General features: G+C 35.9%; 1 protein-coding gene across 5 annotated transcripts in view; it reads right to left on the bottom strand.

Annotated features, from left to right (window-relative positions):
• The window catches only part of LOC129757634 (diacylglycerol kinase 1), a 459,105-nt gene that overhangs the window by 121,240 nt on the left and 317,444 nt on the right, over positions 1-20,421 (bottom strand). For all 5 annotated transcript variants that reach the window (XM_055754909.1, XM_055754905.1, XM_055754906.1 and 2 more), the window contains 2 exons: positions 7,207-7,329; positions 6,713-6,837 (listed from right to left, as the gene is read on the bottom strand). In XM_055754909.1, the coding sequence (XP_055610884.1) occupies positions 6,713-6,837; positions 7,207-7,329 (248 nt within the window). The remainder of the gene's footprint in view (positions 1-6,712; positions 6,838-7,206; positions 7,330-20,421) is intronic.

The raw sequence follows: 20,421 nt of genomic DNA on the forward strand, positions 1-20,421 counted from the left end.
AAATCCGAAGGTACCAAACCAACTGATTGAGAAATGTGTTAAATAGTTACTGGGATTCTGATTATCTATTACGTTTCCATTGATTTTATATGAAAATATATGAAAAAGTAAAAGCAAATATCAAATCTATGTAACCCTTCAAAATGTTTTACAAAGTTATTGTTCAGCTTAAAACTTTAGTGTACAATAGTGTGTGATTTAACTGTGATGCTAGAATTATTCACGACTTTTGTTTTTTGAAAATTTTAATTCTTTTTCATGCAAAGTTTCACGCAAATTTGAAGGTCTTTGAGGGTCGCCTCAGAGTTATCCGAATGAGCTTAAACTTTGCTTGTATTGTTTTTCGAATGATTGGATCAAGAGTGAGGAGTAGGAGCTAGGTTTCGAGAAAGTTTGGAAATAACCCAAGAAACACAGATTAAGCCAACTAACATAGGAAAGTTTCATTATGGCATTATATATGCAGGTAGTTTAATTTTTTTTTCATTATGGTAATGAAAAATGCTTAGATTCTTGATTCACCCATTTGTCATCACGTAGTTCTGAAAACGCTAATGAAGCTTTTAATAATACTGTTTAAGTTGTTAAGAAAGAATTCTGAATGCTCTTTTGAAACTCCAATAAAACACAAACTAAGAAGTTTGTTTCTAAAATATGTTAATAACTTTAGGCATGTTTTATAAAGGAACACAGTGCTTAATTTCAAAAGCGTAATAAAATTAGGTGACAGTTTTCGATCAAGATGCCAATAAAGGACACTATCAGACTAGATTGCACATATTTGAGATGGAATTCCCATTTTTACATATTTTTGTGTGTTGTTTTTAAATAAAAATACGCACGAATAAAAACTAAAGGAGTGTACTCGAAAAAAAAAATGCAACAAATTGAATCGTGAATAACTTTTGAATGCATGGATGGAATTTGATGAAATTGTCAGTGAAGCTACCTAGTGATGTAACGTGTACGTGTACAAAATTTGGTGCGATCTGTCAAGTGGTTTTTTTAATAGCTTTCAATACTGAAGTTTATTGACACACGAGAAAAATCCAGAAAAGTTCCAGAAGACGACCCAAAAACAGCTGGAAATCAACTACTCGACGGAAGTTCACATGGTAAATCATTTAAGAAGTTCTAGATGTTCTAGAATTTCTAAAATTTGAATAAAAGTGAAAATAATTCATTCCATGAAGAGGATTGTGAGAGGTTTCAAAAAAAGTCAAATTTTTCTGATTCGTCTAGCTGACTTATAAATAGGCCCCCATTCCTACAAGATACGGTGGTCAAATCGTGCGCAAAATATTTGGGCTGTTTGTGGGGAGATATTTTTTAAAATTTTGTAATGGACAGCAAAACGATTATTTTTCGGCCATCTGGCAGGGATAACAAGTCTCGCCTGTATTTTCTGAATATAAAACACAATGAGTGGCTAAAAATAAAATGAAAACTGCATTCATATGCGACCGTTTTCTCGGCAAAGCTGTTCAATAGGTCTTTCAAAATTTATCCTCTGTTTAAGTTGGATCTGGAATCGTGCTATTACGCAAAAACGGTGGTGAAGTGATAAAAAGTCAAATATGTTGTTTTTGTGCCAAAGTAGTTTGACTATGAGTTTTTGACGCTATCTCAAAAACCACTTGATAGAGCATCACAAAGATTTGCATATGTAAACATTACATAACCAGGTAACTTCGCTGAAACTTTCATCCATGCATTCAAAAGTTATTCACAAAACAAAGTGTTGCATTTTTCCGAATATCTATACTCCTTATTCCTGAATGAAAAAAATAGCTTAACCTCAATAAACGAGTTCGGAAAATAGTTACTTTTTTCGAGGTGAGCTGTACCATTTTTTCAGCGCAATCTAGGTCGACTTCATCTCGGTAAACTTTATCTTGAAGAGGTAGAAAGGACCTTTTTTCAATGTGGATTGAATGGAAAAAACATTTTTTTCTGCTCAATTCAGATAAACTTCACCTTGCTTTTAGCTCTATTTTTTTTTATTTATTTTTATTCTAAGTTCCACCTTTTTTGTCTGCTCTATTCAGGTTAACTTTACCTATCAATCACCTTTGTGAGGTATAAGTTACCTTATTGGATTTCACGAGAATTCACCTCAATTCATCTCGGTAGGTTTTACCTTTTTGTTATTTTCTGTGTAGGATTTTCAGTTCATTATATCATTTTTAACTTCAGCGGAAGCTGCCATTTTCTATTTAAAAATGACGTCAGAAAGAGAAACTCGATTCCTTCTAGTTTTGCTTTATCATCCAATGTGCGGCTTTCGTGCTATTATCAGTGATTAACATAATTTTAAAGTTAAGCGAAGGACGCCATATTGGATTTCAAGATGGCGTCAGATAGCGATTTCCGACTTCTACTCTTCAGCCCTTTTTCCCAATACCTATGTTGAGGAAGTTTCATGCGATTTTTAGTCATTTACAGCATTTTAAAGTTTAGCAGAAGCCGTCATCTTGGATTTGAAGATGACGCCAGAAAGCGAAATTCGACTTCAACTCATTTAACCGGAAATTTACAACCAATCTCTTATCCATTTCTTTTGAAAAGTCTGTTCTCATTTAATGGCTTTATGATTAACAACTCAGAAATGAGGAACGCATCCTACGCGTGCGAGAGAAACGTCAAATTTTAGCTATTTTCATGGCTCTCATAAAACCATTTTTAAACTAAAAGCCATTCTTTTACCATAATGATGCTGTTAAGCATTTGATTGACTAATTCCATGTTGGTTGTAAAATCCTGAGGCAAAAAATGACGCCATGTAGATGGATTCACAATGTCAAATATTTAAAAATATTATATAAGGCCTATTTTTAATCCATTCCATTATGTTTGCACTGCCATTATGTCATGTTTTACAATTATATTAATTGAAAAATGTTTTTCGCGAAATATTTTCAATGTTTTTATTTAAAGTTAAAAAAAATATTTTATTCAAAATTTCTTATTCTTAAGATTTTACGATGCGCATTTATTTTAAGAAACTATTTTATACACATTTTACCCAAAATCTTGACTGCAGTGGAAAAGATGCTCATAACATGGTTAAAACACTGCTTTTTTCACATTTTCATATGTGATGAAAGAAATTAGAGAAACATGAACTATCAAAGAACGAAAGAACATAAGCCGTAAATATCATGAAAATTTCGAAAAAGATACAACGGCTCACAGACAGGACTTGAACCTGCAATCTCCGCTTCGGTACAACGGCGCGTTAGCCAATTCCACCACGGTGAACGTGATGGAACCGGCGAACACGAGCAATCGAGCTCTGCCGATCAACTGCTGGACCTTCTATCGAAACACCATGTATATCCCGCATGTGATCTTTCCCTCTATTGATCTCTCTTGTTTCTCTAACCCCACCCATCGACTCGGGATTTTAGCCGAACGAGCACATGGTCGATTGCTTCGGGTTTGCCGCAACTTACGGTCAGATGAAGAAGCAATCAGTGCCGCTCAAGGTTCCGAGCAGACCAGTTACACAGGGAGGTGTTGCTCTGTTGAAATCAATACTGATGTTATGAAATCGCTTGGTACATCTTTGTACCTGAAAATGATCACATTTTCATATGTGATGAAAGAAATTAGAGAAACATGAACTATCAAAGAACTTCTTTGATAGTTCATGTTTCTTTAATTTCTTTCATCACATATGAAAATGTGATCATTTTCAGGTACAAAGATGTACCAAGCGATTTCATAACATCAGTATTGACTGCTTTTTTGTTTTTAATTTTATCAGATTATATCTCAACAATGCAATCATCACTCATCAACCATCATAATTTCTGTAAAAAATAAAAATAAAACTCGGAAAACTCACGGTATAAAAAAACTTAAATTGCTAACATGTTTTATAACAGATTTATTAACTGAATCAAAGCAATCGAAAGATTCCTTTTAATTCAACCACGGTAAATGAAAAGTTCATATACCAGTATTTCGATAGCAACTTACTACCTTCTTCAGTGAACGTTTTCGATTGATGAATGTGTATCGTTTCCCTCCCTTATATTGTCCGGGTTAGGTAAGCTACTACTAGGTAGCAGAAACCTCCGAATGCTCGATAACGGCACAACTGCCGAGCATTCGGAGGTTTCTGCTACCTAGTAGTAGCTTACCTAACCCGGACAATATAAGGGAGGGAAACGATACACATTCATCAATCGAAAACGTTCACTGAAGAAGGTAGTAAGTTGCTATCGAAATACTGGTATATGAACATTTCATTTACCGTGGTTGAATTAAAAGGAATCTTTCGATTGCTTTGATTCAGTCGAATCATTCAACCAAGTAGGCTCATACCACAACAGAGAGATTTATTAAGATTTTGGGACCATTATTTTATAGCATAACAATTTATCGATGATTAAAAAATAAGTCATGTTGACGTTCTTAAAACATGGCCAAATAGCCATTTTTCAACTTTATTAGACTAGTGATGTATATAATCTCACGCAACCAAAAGTCACATATTTATTTGAAAAAAAGCCTTGAAAGCTACATATTGGCTGACGAAAAGAATCAACTGCCCAAATCCTTGGAGTGAAGTTTAAGTACTCATTAATGAACTTGAAAGTTGCAAAAGTTATTAATATGTACGTTGTATGTGATTCATTTTGCCTAATTTCGACGAGTAAACTAAATGTACTCAACGCTTCTAAAGGCCAGAAAACGCATTTCAAAGTTGTGATCAAATTAAGATCAGAATGTCGAAAAAACGCTTCTAAAGGCCAGAAAACGCATTTTAAAGTTGTGATCCCAAATTAAGCTCAGAATGTCAAAAAAAAAAAGCGCTTCTAAACGCCAGAAAACGCATTTAAAAGTTGTTATCCCAAAATATGCTCAGAATGTCGAAAAACCGCTTCTAAAGGTCAGAAAACGCATTTTGAGGTTTCGATCTCAAATTAAGCTCAGAATGTCGAGAAAATGCTTCTAAAGGTCAGAAAACGCATTATAAAGTTTTTATCCCAAATTAAGCTCAGAATGTCGAAAAAAAACATTACAAAATTGTGATCCCAAATGAAGCTCAGAATGTCGAAAGAAACGTTTTTTAAGGCTAGAAAACAAATTATCTTATAAGAAAGAATTTTTAAGTTGTGATCCCAAATTAAGCTCAGAATGTCGAAAAAACGTTGAAAACGGAAAGGCCAGAAAACGCTTTTTATAGTTATGATTCCAAATAAAGCTCAAAATGTTGAAAAAACGCTACTAAAGGCCAGAAAACGCATTTTAAAGTTGTGATCCCAAATTAAGCCCAGAATGTCGAAAAAAACGCTTCTTAAGACCAGAAAACGCATTTTAAAGTTTTGATCCCAAATAAAGCTCAGAATGTGGGAAAAAACGCTTCTTAAGGCCAGACAACGCATTTTAAAGTTTTGATCCCACATTAAGCTCAGAATGTCGAAAAAACTTTCAAAAACTGGAGCGGGATTCTGGAACTCGAAACAATCGAGTTTCGTTCGATTCGACCGACTTTGGCATTACCGATCTTGAAAGAGCTTGATTCGAATGGAACGTTTCGAGATGATCTACTACCCGGTTTACACGAAATTTAGTACCTGTGTTAAAATTTAGAACTCGAACAATACCGATTCTTTTTCGATTCGAGTTGAAACTTGAAACGAGTATCTCGAATGGAATAGGATTCATAATTTCGCCCCTGATTTATATGTACGTTGTAAGGGACTGAAGTCACATAAAGGGCACAAAAGTTCCTAAAACGGGATTTACTGAATCACAAAAAGTGCATTGAGATGCTTCCAAAATCAAATCACCACGCCGAGTTTTAGTTTCAGTTAGAACAACATTTAGGCTTTGTCTTTTGATGGTGTTTGGTTGTGTTTGATTCTCAGCATGAAGGTTGGGGTTCGATTCCCAAGCCGGGCAAGTTTTTTTTAAATAAGTAATTTTGTACTTGAGTGACCATTCTAATGCGATATATGTAGGAAATATAGCATAGAAGCAAAAGAGCAATTTGTCGAGTTTGGAATCCGGCGCGTGGCATCAAGGCGGCACCATGTACAGAACATAGTAAATAATCAAGAGAAGGTGGTATGAATCGATGCCGAGGGTGCAAATGAGATAGAGAGAATTTTGTGCTCATTTCATTATTTTTCGGAAGCTGAATTAAGAGGCTACTGGAAACTGCATAGAAGATCCTAAGAATTGTTTTAGAACTTGAAAGTATCAATAAGAACTTAAATTTTGAGCTGCATAGAACGTACTTAATATCAATGAAGTAGCTGAGTAAGCATGTTTGTAACTGTTTTATGAGGTTGGTGAAAGTGATAGAAAAACATGTGAAACATAAATTGTGATTGAGGCTCACCAGTAACAACTTTGGACTATATATTAGTTTATGTATATTTTGTAGAAATTCACTCTAAAAGTTGCGTTGTTGGTAGAAGAAATATTTTTATTGATAAGTTCATTTATTTTCCTAAAATTTCTACAATAGTGCTATCCCATCATTGCTTGTAACTTTTGGATTTGGATTGAATGGAATGGATTGGGAATTATCCAAATGATATTGAATACAAATTAAAGAAATTTCTTTAGATGATTGATTCAGAAAAATTTGTAAGTATAACTTTCACAAATTGTATATTGAAATTTAACGTTTAATTTTCCAGTACATGTTTCATCCATTCACCAAAGCAAATTTTGAGCTTCGAATACTTACCGGCCTCAATTCCGAGACATCCCAGCCCAGGTACTCGGCAACCGACATCATTTGATTAACGATGGCATCCGTTTCGGCCGTGTCCAGCACACCGTTTCCATCCGTATCGTACAGCCGGAACATAACTGCAAGGGAAATTGAAATTTCAAATATTTAATTACCTTGCTGTCAGTTTTGATCGGTGCCAAAAACATCCAACATAACATTAAATTTCTACCATAAAATGCCTGATTGAACGCCCCAAAGCCATGCGATCAATCTGGGCCAGGAATCTCATTTTACTGAAGGAGAAAAAAATCCTCCGTTCAAATTCGCGGAAAACAATCAAAATCGAATTGTTCTGCTCAGTTTGGCGCATGCAAACACACAAAATTTTCCCCTGGGAGGGACATATAGAACTTGGCTGAGCCCATCAGGGAAATAACTGTATGTATGTATTTCTCTAGGTTTTTGGCTTTATGTTTCCCTTTCCGTGCGTGACAGGAGGTACTTACATTCGAGTTTGTCCTCCGGACGTCCAGCTTCCAGCAACGAAAGATAACACACGACATCCTTCAGGGGTACCTTGAATAGCAACGGATCCAAATAGGATTGCTTTCGTGGCAGCAACCGGATATCTGTTTTTCGTTTTTCGGATGAGGCAACAATGTGGAAGAATCGAAATGAAAAAAAAATGTTTGTTAGATACGTGTAGCAACACATTTCCCATGGCGGATTTTCGACGGGATCTAAAAAAAAAATCTAGCTTGTTTGTTGGACGTGGGAATTTTTCGACTGACATACGAGGAAAAGAGTTCGTGCAACGTTCATTTATCCGGCAGCTGATGTTTCGGGAAAAATAGTGATTTTCGAATGTTGGCCAGTGAATGTTCAAAAGGGTTTTGTTTGAAAAAACATGTATAACATTAGTCGAATTTGGAAATATTGTTTGATCTAGTTTTTTTTAATCCATATCTTACTGATGGCATATGAGAACCTCAGAGCCATAACAGTTAAAAATTACAGAAAGTGTAAAAATAATCTATTTTGAGTTTAAAATGCCAAATGATTCTTCATGTTAAAACTATATTAGGTAAGATTTTCAAATTTTGAGAAATTTATTGACTTTTTTTGTTCGACCGGGACTAAAATTTTACAAAAAATTATTGAAAAATCGCACAACACAAAAACATTAAAGCTTTTTCTGATAGTTGCTTTTATGTCCGTATACTTTTTTTTGCTGAATAGGCCTTATTTCTCAAACTGTATTGAAAACAACAAGTTTCAATCCAGTTTTGTAAAGAAAAGTCAAGAAGGTATCACGTGGATCAACATTCATCATTTGCTGGAAACTATTGGGGGTAATTTTCACTCCAAACGGCAGTTTATCGATTTCATACTGACTAAAGGGTGATACGGTCAAAATTTGGTCAAGGGAAAACGCATGTAAATCGGTGAAATCGTTTATTTAAAAAATCAAAATAAATTTCTTTTTCAAGTTTAATTAGTATAAAATACAGGAAAAATATTCAGTTAGGCTTCCGCTTTTCCAAATCCGAATTGCCGGGCCTTACGCTTAACCCCTGCCATCAGATTTTGTACAGCCACCTTGTCCACCTTCTTCGCCGCAGAAAGCCAGTTGGCTTTGAACTGCTGCTCGTCCTTAGCAGTTTTTTGGTCTTCTTTAGGTTCTGCTTGACAATAGCCCAGTATTTCTCAATTGGGCGGAGCTCTGGCGTGTTGGGAGGGTTCTTGTCCTTGGGAACCACCTGCACGTTGTTGGCGGCGTACCACTCCATGGCCTTTTTACTGTAATGGCAAGATGTCAAATCCGGCCAAAACATTACAGAACAACAGTGTTTCTTCAGGAAAGGCAGCAGACGTTCATTCAAACACTCTTTCACGTAAATTTCTTGGTTGACAGTCCCGGAAGCTATGAGAATGCTGCTTTTCAAGCCACAAGTACAGATGGCTTGCCAAACCAGATATTTCTTCGCGAACTTTGACAGTTTCATTTGCTTGAAAATATCTGCTAGATTTCCCCTTCCTTTTGCCGTAGAAAACTCCTGTCCCGGAAGCTGCTTGTGATCGGCTTTGACGTAGGTTTCGTCGTCCATTACCACGTTTGACTTCGTCAGCATCGTCGTGTACAGCCTCCGGGATCGCGCATTGGCCGTCGTATTTTGTTTATCATTGCGATTTGGAGTCACTACCTTCTTGTCCAGTTCGTTTTTAAGCTAGATGCACGGTTGTAGACGATACGCCCAGCTTATTCGCGGCATCTCGGAGAGAGAGGTTAGGGTTTCGCTTGAAACTACCGGCAACTCTCTTTGTCGTCTCAGCGGCTTCCGGTTTTCGATTTCACCCCGATCCAGACTTCCTGGCTGTCGACAAACGTTCCCCAAACACTTTAATTACATTTCGTTCACGACCATTTAAATCACCGCTGGATGAAATTTTTCGGGGTTTCTTTTGTTGATTTTGTTCGGTGATGTTTTTAACAAAAATTCGCTAGTTTAACGTTTCGGTGACTTCATCGAGGACCAATGGCACCGATTGCGTAAATATACAACCCTTTCTCTAGCCTCTATCCAGCATGCGCTTAGTGTTGTTTTGAATTCTTCTGTCTTCAAATACAACAACAACTTTTACAAACAAATACACGGGGTACCTATGGGTTCTTCCATATCTGGGTGTATTGCTTCGATCTGCATGGAGAGACTCGAACAAAAATGCATCGATAATTTAAAACAGCAAAATATTCATTTGACTGTCTATAAGCGATATGTGGATGATTGTTTTGTTGTTGCCAAAGAAGCTGAGGTTGATGTGATTTTTGATGAATTCAATAAAGCTCACGGAACTCTCAAATTCACACTTGAGAAAGAAGAACAACAAACCATCCGCTTTCTTGATATGACACTAACGAGAACAAACAACAAAATCAAGAAAAAATGGTTCACGAAACGATTGATAGCAGAAAAACTACACATCAAGCTACGGGGAAACCAGGCAGTTAATCTCCAGATCGACACCAAAGGAGTATCCAGTGCATACAACGGGCTCTGGACTAAACTGCGAGAGGAGAATGAACGAGAGCGCGTGGAAAGTTTAAAAAACAAGACGCCCCGACGACAACTAGCAGCAGCAGCAGCAACAAATTGACGCCCAGTTAGAGCAGAGAGACGGCCCTAGCAGGCGGAAAAATTGCTTTTTGTGAGTGTTTCCCAATTTGTGTTTTAAAATTATTTTAATTAGACTTTTAAAATTGTAATTTAAAATTTTTTTTTCTCTTTCAACATTTATTTGTAATAAATATAGTTTCTGAAGATGGTCGAATAAAGTAGACCGAAACGTTAAACTAGCGAATTTTTGTTAAAAACATCACCGAACAAAATCAACAAAAGAAACCCCGAAAAATTTAATTACATTTGTAACGGTTGATTTGGAAACTTTTAGCGATTTTGCCAGCTTTGCGTGCGAGTAGCTCGGATTTTTGCGATGCTCGAGCAAAATTTTGATACGCTGCTCTTTTTCCTTGGACGGCATTTTGACATCTGAAGAATGATTTCCAAAATCAAAATAGGAGCAACATTCTACACACACACACACCTTCAAAATGAGGGGTGTTCAGGTTTTCTAAATGCAAAATTGAAAGAAATACGTCAAGTTGATATTGACCAAATTTTGACCGTATCACCCCTTAACCTGATAAAACTTCGTTTTTTTCCTGATTTTTGGGAATAAGCCAGATTTTGTCTGATTTGGAAATTTTCGTGGAAAACTATATGTCTTTATAAACAGAATGATATACATTTCTAGCCCTAATCTTTCGTAGATTGTAAAGATGATATTTTTGCAAGTTTGAAGGCTTTTAACTTTCTACGCATCCAAATAACAAAAATTCTTCTGGAATCTCCCATGAAACGCTCCCTGAAAGCCTTGAAAAAACACCCTTTAGGGATCTAGAGTGTCAATTTAACACTTTTCACCTAAAATTGCTGTATTTTGCTTGTTTTTCAACCATTTGTACGGTTGAAAAACAAGCGAGCGTACACAATTTATAGATTGGGAAACCTTGTAACGGAGCTCAAATATAGTACTTAGACAATATTCAGGTACAACCACTCGATTGTATTTTATTCAAGGTCAAAGAAAAACATCTTTGAAACATGCTCAAGTAACCTATGCACTACTCTATGTGAGACTTTAAACTTAATGTGTGGTATAAATTTTGTTTTTAAATGCGAAATTCAAATCTTATCCAGCTTTTAAAATGCATTTCTGTTCGAAAATCTGAATGTTTCATAAAATCTAAATCTAGAATTTGGACTTAGAATCCCATTTCCAACACATGATCATGATTCGTAAGAAATGAAAAATTTAAGGACGACTAATGTTGTTCATTTCCGATCCTCTTTAACTACAAAACGCATCCAATTTTGTTTTTATTCTAATCGTATATTGTTGAAACTCACTCGCGACGACCAGTGATGTTTACTCCGCGGCGATTAATGTTCACGCTCCTTTTTTTAAACTCAAAATTAAGTATGACCGAGGTTCAAAACATAGTTCGATTCTATGAACTTAAAGTTAAGTACCCTTTTTCCTCCTCGCGATGGTTCAAAATGGAGTTCGAACTGCGAACTCAAAACTAATTCCATTCGTGCCATTTTTGCCCAACCGCATTTCAGGTAGCTACGAACAAGGGCATAAAAAACAGTTCAAAAAATGGAACTCGCTTTCGAACTTAGTTTTGAGTATGCTTGTCAGAACTTAGTTTTGCTATTGTCAAACTCAAAGCTGAGGGCTGCCACTGAAGTGCTGCTTTGACCGTGGTCAAATCATAGTTCGATTGTATGAACTAAAGTTGAGTTCCCTTTTCCCTCCTTGCGATGGTTCAAAACGGAGTTCGAACGGCGAACTTGAACTAATCCCATTTTTCGTTCGACGAAGGAACAAAACTGAGATCGATCTAATGAACTAAAAATTGAACCCTCCTCGCGTATGTTGAACTGAAAGCACTGAGCGAGTTCGGCTGCCGAACTGTATTTTAAGTAGCTACGAATAAAGGCATAAAGAAAGTTCAAAAAATGGAACTCACTTTCGAACTTAGGTTTGAGTATGCCAGTCAGAACTTAGTTTTTGCGTTTGCCCAGTCTAACTCAAAGTTGAGGGCTGCAACTGAAGTGCTGTTTTGAACAAAAACTACTTAATTTTGAGTTTAAAACAAGGAGCGTGCAGAATTACGAACTGCGTGGCAAATGTAAACAATAACAGAGAGGCGCAAGTGAGAGAGAACGTCAATTCGCTATTGTTTTAAAAATCGACGGAGAGTGAATTCGTACTCGCTAATTTTGAAATACTCAGAGCCCGACTCCATTTTACTCAGACATCGCCGTTTGTATGGCGCGTCCGTCGCTTGATCTAAAACGCCTCAGTTTTTCCGAGTGACGACTACTCAGACGACTCGAAAATTGACGCTCAGCAAATTTGAGTCCTTGATGGCGACAACTGAGTAAATTTGGATCAGTTTTTGCGAGGCAGTCGACTTTGTTTGTTTTCGAAAACAAATAATTGAGAAATTTATATAAGCAAAAATTTTTCATGAACGTTCACAGTCTATGCGTGCTCGAAGACGTAAAGCTTTTTCTTCGTTCTTCTCACTTCTATTTTCTTTTAAACCATGGTTGATGGATACCTTTACTCTTTTTACCCCATACTTTTTTAAGGTTCACGTTCAGGTTCTTCAATCCTTTTGTAATTATGGATTTGATCGTATTTAATAGAATTTATCTTCTAACTTCTTTTTAACTTTTATTTATCACCTTCTTTGGAGCCATGATAAGAAAAAGTAAATTTTATATAATTCAATTCCTTTCTCAATATTGGAATTCGTTAGGAGGATGAACCAAGTATTTTGTAAATCATCTTGCTAAATCGATAGATATGCGTGCTCGAAGACGTAAAGCTTTTTCTTCGTTCTTCTCACTTCTATTTTTTTTTAAACCATGGTTGATGGATACCTTTACTCTTTTTACCCCATACTTTTTTAAGGTTCACGTTCAGGTTCTTCAATCCTTTTGTAATTATGGATTTGATCGTATTTAATAGAATTGATCTTCTAACTTCTTTTTAACTTTTATTTATCACCTTCTTTGGAGCCATGATAAGAAAAAGTAAATTTTATATAATTCAATTCCTTTCTCAATATTGGAATTCTTTAGGAGGATGAACCAAGTATTTTGTAAATCATCTTGCTAAATCGATAGATATCTATAAAATAAATAAAATACTCATAATTTAATTCTACGATGCTACGAAATTATCAATGCAGAACTGTTCTCTTCGTTTTATGCGCAATGACGTAATGATTGGAACGACGATAAAATCAATCTACACAACACCCGTTAAACTCGGAAGAAATCAGCAGAACGATTTCTTCCGAAGCGAGTTTACGAACGTCTGTTGGAGATACGAGGTAGCGATTACTAGTTTGCTACCCTAGTTAAGGAAGTGGAGTCTACCTGAAACGGCTATAAACTAATTTTGAGAGTAATTTTCTGCCGTCCTGGATAAAACCTGATAAGTCTTTCGAACGAATCTTGGAATGGTTTGACTTGTAGATTAGTGTCGCAAGTTCGCTTGTATAAGCTTAAAGTAATAATACCGTTAGAAAACAGTTTAGTTCCGATGATGTTCAGTGAGAACAGAACTTCAGTTAGATGCAAGTCACACCCTTCCACTTGATTAGCCACTAGTTGAAATCGGAGCTCATTTTATTTCCATCGGTACTGAAACTAGTAGCTTGTACTAGCGAACTTTCAACACTAATTTTTATAACCGACATGTCCAACTCTTTCACTGAAGAGGTCGCAAGTTGAAATCGGAGCTAAAATAATTTCTACTGGTACTGACACTAACAGCTTGTACTTGCGAACTCTAGACACTAATTTTCGTCACCTTCAAGTCAAACCCTTTCACTAGAGGGGTCGCAAATTAAAAACGAAGCTTAACTAATTTCTAAGTGTTTTCCAGCTTTGAGCTTGTCTTGCGTTAAACTTTCAATGATCGAGACGAATTTTTGTCACACTAATACCGTATTTGTTTATGCCGAGTTTTGCACTAATGTTGCACTGGTGCTGTCAAACTGTTTGTTTATTCGGACAGTGTTGCACTGGTTTTGACCTGGTGTTGCACTGTCATCGGGTGGTAGTGCTCCAAAAATTTTGTCAGTGTTGCGAGAGAGCGTGTAAGTGAGGTAGCAATACACTGGCGACGATTTGTGTTTGTTTTTATTGGGTACGGTGGAACACTGAACGAGGGGAGAAAACAAATACGGTATAATACTGACTACAACACAGGTTAAGCAAGCACAAATTTCTCATTCATATCGACAATGCCCTCTACCACATTTTCCCCTAATTGACTCTGGAAACCGGGAGAAAAGTCAGACCGAGTAAGAAATCTCAATTTTGAAAGAATTTAGTAGCAATTAGGTTTTCCTTAGTTTTGAAAACATACTGTGTCAATTGAACTGTTAGATCGAGTGATTTCTAATATTCATTAAAAAAAAATTTTCCATTTGTTTTGTAAATAAAATTTAATTTAAATCGTCAAATAACACTCCGTTTGCATCCTGATGAGATAATACGAAGCATTTGACGCTTTTTGATGGTACCTAGTTATTTTGAATATCACCAGTTACAAGGCACTCCATAAACTTTTATTTGAATTTGTTGCCAGGCACGGGTTTCTATTATTCTCAACTTTGTATCGAGTAGAGAGGCGTCAATTGATCGCAGCCCCCAATGAGCGCGTCTGGCATCGTCGTCGTCTTCATTCATGTCGTCGCCCATTCACCCTGGCAGCAGCCAGCGTCATCATGAAATACAATATATGCAGAATCGTAAAATTTAACGCGTATCTCTCCTCGTTTTGTTCCCACATGCATGGGGAAAACGTTCTCGTGATGTATTTAAATTCGTTCGTTCTACATTCATCCACAAAGAAGCAAAAAATTACCTTGAAATGTACCCAGTCAGCGAGAGGAGTGATTCGGAGTAATCTGTATAACTTTGTAATTTGTTCAAAACAACTTTCTTATGGAGGGAAAAATCTTAATCATGTAAGCCTTCACGGAGCCTAACAGCAGCACCGGTGGATGATAACGCGCTGCCGTGATAAAATACCGAGAATGATGAGGGATCCAGTCAACTTTCATCCTAAAAGCTTGATGCTCTTAAAAGCCCCGGTAAAGAAATTCACTTGTCAACGGGTGGATGAGCGCTGCTGAAGAAGGTGAAAAGTTGTGAAATGACAGCTCAGCCATAAAAGCTTTACGCAAACAAGACAAAGGTTTGCAGAAAATGTAGAATTAAGTGAGCATCTTGTTTCGTCTCGGGGAAAAAGGATAACAACGCGGACGACGACGTACGGGAGGGAAAGGACAACCATTCCGGTGAAATGATTGATTATGTTTAGAAGAATTTATTTTATTCCTTGTTTTGAGGTTTTTTTTTATCAGAAAAACGCTTGATGTTATACTCTTTAGAAGATATGCTTTATCTTTTCCGAAGTGCTGGCTTTAGCATAGAATTTCACACGCTCGATTACCTGAAGTCCTTAACCTTATATGTACTTAAAAAAAACTATAACACCAAAAAGATCCAATTTAAAAAAGCACCTAAAATTTTAAATTAACGTTCAGTTTGCAGATTCAGATTTTAAATGACAATTTGATCCTATTGTTGAATTTATTCATCAATTGATTTCAGACACAAGAATCATCACATTCAAAATGAAAATTTCTTGTTAAACCTAATTTCGTAATTCCGAATTGTATCAGATATTAAGTCCGGTGTGGTAGATACAGATAGAGTTGCACCTACCACCGCACATTAGTAGGCCAAACGTTTGTACGCAACGCAAGTTTCTTTGTGGGGCAAACCACACTTGGCCTACTAACGTTTAGTGGTAGATGCAACTCTATCTGTATCTTCCACTTCATTGTAGTTGACCCGTGCTGAACACAAATTTGGTATGTGATGATAATCCTTCTAATAATAAATTATATCCGCTCATTTTCACCATCTTTGATTTCTTCTAACTAATTTTATAATATTAAGATGTTCTGACTAAGTTCGAGAACTGAACTTGCTTATTAAACCAATTTTTGCATGGGAAGATATTCAAGTACGAGGAGTGTTTCTTTGAATATTTGGAACCCATCCTTTCTTCCAGTGGGGGAATAGGAAGGAGGGAGGGGAGCTACATGACAATTTTTACATCACTCGAGAACTTATAAGCTAATGGAACCAAAGTTGGCATGGGATAGTATTTGAAAACGAAAAATTCTTCTATGATAATTTCAAACCCCTTCCTTCTTCCAGTGTGGATAGAGGACGGAAGGAGGGGGGCTTGCATACCTTTTTGATTGCATAACTTGAGAATTTTTCGAACAAATGAAACCAAATTTCGCTTGAACGGGTATTTGAGTACGAGAAATGGGTCTATAAATATTCGGAAATAGAAAGTGGGAAGGCAGCTCCTAAAAAATGTTCATTATAACTGGAAAACAAATCAAGCAAATGGAAGCAAATGGGAAGTTATTTGAGTACAAGAAATGATTTTATGATATTTTTGAAAACCTTCCGTTCTCCCATTGGGAAAATTTTAAGGTGCACCCAAAACATTTTTTCACATCACTCGAGAACAGCAAATGGAACCAAACTTGGCTTGGGAGGGTGTTTGGATACGAAAAATGGTTAAATGCTTATTTGAGACTCCATTCTCATTCAATTAGGGAAAAAGTTAGGGAAGAGAAGAGCTCCCATACAATTGTTTTGCATATGGCAAGAATTTATCTAACAAATGGAACATAATATGACATAGGAACAATCATACAATCGAGTAAATGGAACAGAATTTGGCATGGGGTGAATTTGAATACGCAATATAATTCTATGATTATCTCCCATCCTACCTTCCAGTTAGGGGATAGGTAGTAGGAAGGGGCTCGCATACAATCGAGAACTTAAAAAGCAAACGAAACCAAATTTGGCATGAGAAGGTGATTGAGCTCGAGAAATGTTTCTTCTGTGGTTTAAACACCTCCGTCCATTCATTGTGACGATAAACAGTGAGAAGGGAGTAACTCATACTTTTTTTTTAAATATTTCGATAATTAATCGAGAAAATAGAAACTTAATTGTCTGGGAGCATATCTGTCTACAGGAAATTTTTCTTAGAAAGTTTGAGAATCCCTTCTCCTGCCAGAGAGGAGATATAAAGTGAAGAGAGGTTCTCCCATTTTGGAATAATTCGAGAACTTATCGAGAATGGAATGGTTTTTTTGATGGTAAGGTTTTTCTGATGTTATGAGGCTCCTTCGTTCTTCTTTCGTTTATGAAAAGGCGAGGGGGTAACTCATACATTTTTTATAATAACTCAATAACAAATAGGTGAAATGGAACCAAATATGGCACGGGAGTATAATGAGTACAAGAAATGTTTCTCTGATTGTTCGAGACACTTCCCTTCTTCAAGTAAATAAATAGAAAGGGGAATTCGGTGACCATTGATTTTTTTTGATAATGCGCGAACTAATCGTGAAAAATGAACCTAATATTACTTGGGAGCGTATTTATATACAAGACATGTTTTTCCGATGATTGGGATCCCTTAATTTTTTTTTACTAATTCGATAACTTATCGAGAAAATTAAACCAAACTTGGTATGGTAGGGTAAATGTATGCAAAATTGAGAACTGATCATGCAAATGGATCCAAATTTTTCATGGCAGTGTATTTGTGTACGAGGATTGTTTTTATTTAGGTTTTGTATCCCTCTCTTCTTTCCGTGGGAGATACGAAGGGGGAGAGGGGGCTTCCATACAATTTTCTTCCAAAACTGAAAAACAAATCGAGCAAATGGAACATTATTTAGCATGGAAGGGTATTTGGGTATGAGGAATAATTCTTTAATGGTTTGGAACCCCTCCCTATTTCCAGTGAAGAAATAGAAATTTCCTATTTTTTGCATAACTCAAACACTTAACGAGTAAATGGAACCAAATTTGGCATGAAGAGATATTTTGGAACATTAAATGTTTCTATGTTAATTCTATGATTATCTTTAAGTGGAGAGATAAAAAAAAGGAGAGGAGGTCTCCCATGGAAATTTTGGCACAACTGGAGAACCAATCAAGCAAATGAACAAATTTGGTACGGTAGAGAACACGAGAATTTTTTAAGACTTTTCAGACCCCTCCTTTCTAACACTGGCAGGATACGAATGGGGGAGGAGAACTTTCATTCAATTCATTTTTTTGCGTAACTTTAACACTTTCAAGTAAATGGAACCAAATTAGACATGGAGTGATACGTAAAATGTACGTAAAATGTTTGTAAAATGGTTTGGCAACCCTCTCTTCTTCTTCTCGGGTGTTACAAAGTGCCAAAGAAGGCTTCCATGCAATTTTTCTGCAAAATTCGAGAAATAATCATGAAAATGGAACCGAGTTTGGCAGGTGATGATATTAAGGTAATGTTTAATGGTAAAATGTTTCTATGATAATTTGTATCCCCCACTTTGTTCCAGGGAGAAACAGAAAGAGTGGAAGGGGTCTCTCATACAATTTCTTGAATAACTCGAGAATTTATTTATGCAATTAAACTAATTTCGGCATTGGAAAGTATTTGAATTCAAGAAATGTTTTGATTTTAGGTACCTCCCGTGTTCCAGTGGGAAGATAAGAAGCGGGACGGGCTTCCCTTTATTTCGTTTTGCGAGACTTGAAAACTAATGAAATGAAACCAAATAAGAAATAGAAGGGTTTTTGAGCACGAAAAGTGTTGCTATGATTATTTGTAACCCCCTTTACCACCTCCTTTTAGTTGGAACATGCAAAGGAGAGAGAGAGAGAAGGGCCCCCATACATTTTTCAAGCAAATGGACACAATTACGGCACGGGAATGTATTTGGGTATAAGGGACATTTTTACGACTATTCAAGACCCTTCTTCTCTTTTCCAGTGGAACGAAGAAACATAATGAAAGGGGCTTCCATACATTTTTTTTTGTCATATCTCGATAACTCATAAGGCAAATGAAACAAATTGGGTACTATTTAAGGTCCACCCCGCCTTATAGTGGGGAGGGTACATAAAAATATTTGTTGTGTAGTTTAAGAACAAAAACTGATCAAGAAAGTGAAAGCAAACTTGCCATTATAAGATTTTAAAATAAAAAAAAATGCTTCTATAAGTGTTCGAGACTCCTCCCTTCTTCCAGAATGTGAACAGGAAGGGAGCCTCCATACGAGGTGTATGATACAACACGACAATTTATCAAACAGAAGGAACCACATTTTACGTGAGAAAAGTATTTCTTTAATGCTTTACGACCTCACCTTTCTAAAAGTTGGGAGACGTGAATAAATGATTAAAAAATAAATTTTAGATCAGCTTTTGAAAATAAAAAAAAATCATTTCACAAAAATAAAAATTACTCATTTCCGTACAACAAACTCAAATTGCAGCAGTCATAAAAAGAGGTTGCACCTAAATGATGTTACATTTTAGTTTAAAATGACAAATAAATCAAATCAAATTGAAAATCTTTTTCGTGTATTTTGTTCTAGACCCCCCAATCGATTTTTTCCCTGAAAAGTGCGGTGGATAGGAGAGTGTCTCCTCTATAATGTGGCAAATTTTCAGAGATGCCGATTTTTTCATGAAGCGTTCTTAAAAAGACGCCGTGATTCCAGCTGTGTTACTACTTCTGATTTTGTACAGAATTCCACTGTTTTGAAACAAGGAAAGACATTAAATTCATATAAGATTGTTTTGTAAAGTTTTCTTATGTATGAAATTGATTTAATAAAGTCGAAAATTATTCGATTTCCGTCTAAATTTACATTGCGTTACTTTGTGTTCCTTCCGTTTTGCATAAGCAAAAGTCGTTCATCGTAAAGCATCAAACCGTTTTGTCAAAATTGACTTGCGTACCTAATTGTTTCATTTGTGTCGTTTCGGCATAAATTCTGTATACTACTCATCCTGTTTTGAGTCTCTTGGAATGCAAGTTGTTCACTGAATTAAAAAAAAATTAAAAAAAATATTTCGAATCTTGTCGTACTGATGATGTAGTTAGTGGAGAACATTGCAGGTAAGAAAATCATTGAAAAATGTTTGAGTCATGTTGAATCCTTAATTTATGACATTGGATGGTTCTTCTTACGTAATAAATCATCTCGTAATATAAAAACTTTTATATGCCTCAAATTTAATAAAACTCGCTTCATTATTGATAATTGTTTATTTTTTTCGTGTGGCATCTCTCCTCCAAAAACAGATTGAGGAGTTTTAAAGTTAAAATATTATCTTGTATTGTCGAAAGTTGTTTATATTTCTCTTTTGATGAAAATACCTTGAAAATGGTTTAACTCGTGTTGAATGCTTTGATTCTTTGGTTATGTAAATCTTATTTTGGCTCCAAATGTGATAAAAGTCATTGAAAATTGCTTAAGTCGTGTTAAATTTTACACCCATAGAAGAGGTTGTAAAAGCCCAATTCCCATTCAGTAAATCTTTTTGCTGCAAAAGCGCTGAAAAGTGTACTGTACCAAAGAAGATATGATTGAAAAAGCACAACTGGCATAAAGACTTGAGCTCCCTTGACAAATAATGCATTACCACTATCTTCAAGTGAAACAAGAAAAATATTTA

Source organism: Uranotaenia lowii, chromosome 3, assembly GCF_029784155.1.
Source record: "Uranotaenia lowii strain MFRU-FL chromosome 3, ASM2978415v1, whole genome shotgun sequence".
NCBI classification, from domain to species: Eukaryota; Metazoa; Arthropoda; class Insecta; order Diptera; family Culicidae; genus Uranotaenia; species Uranotaenia lowii.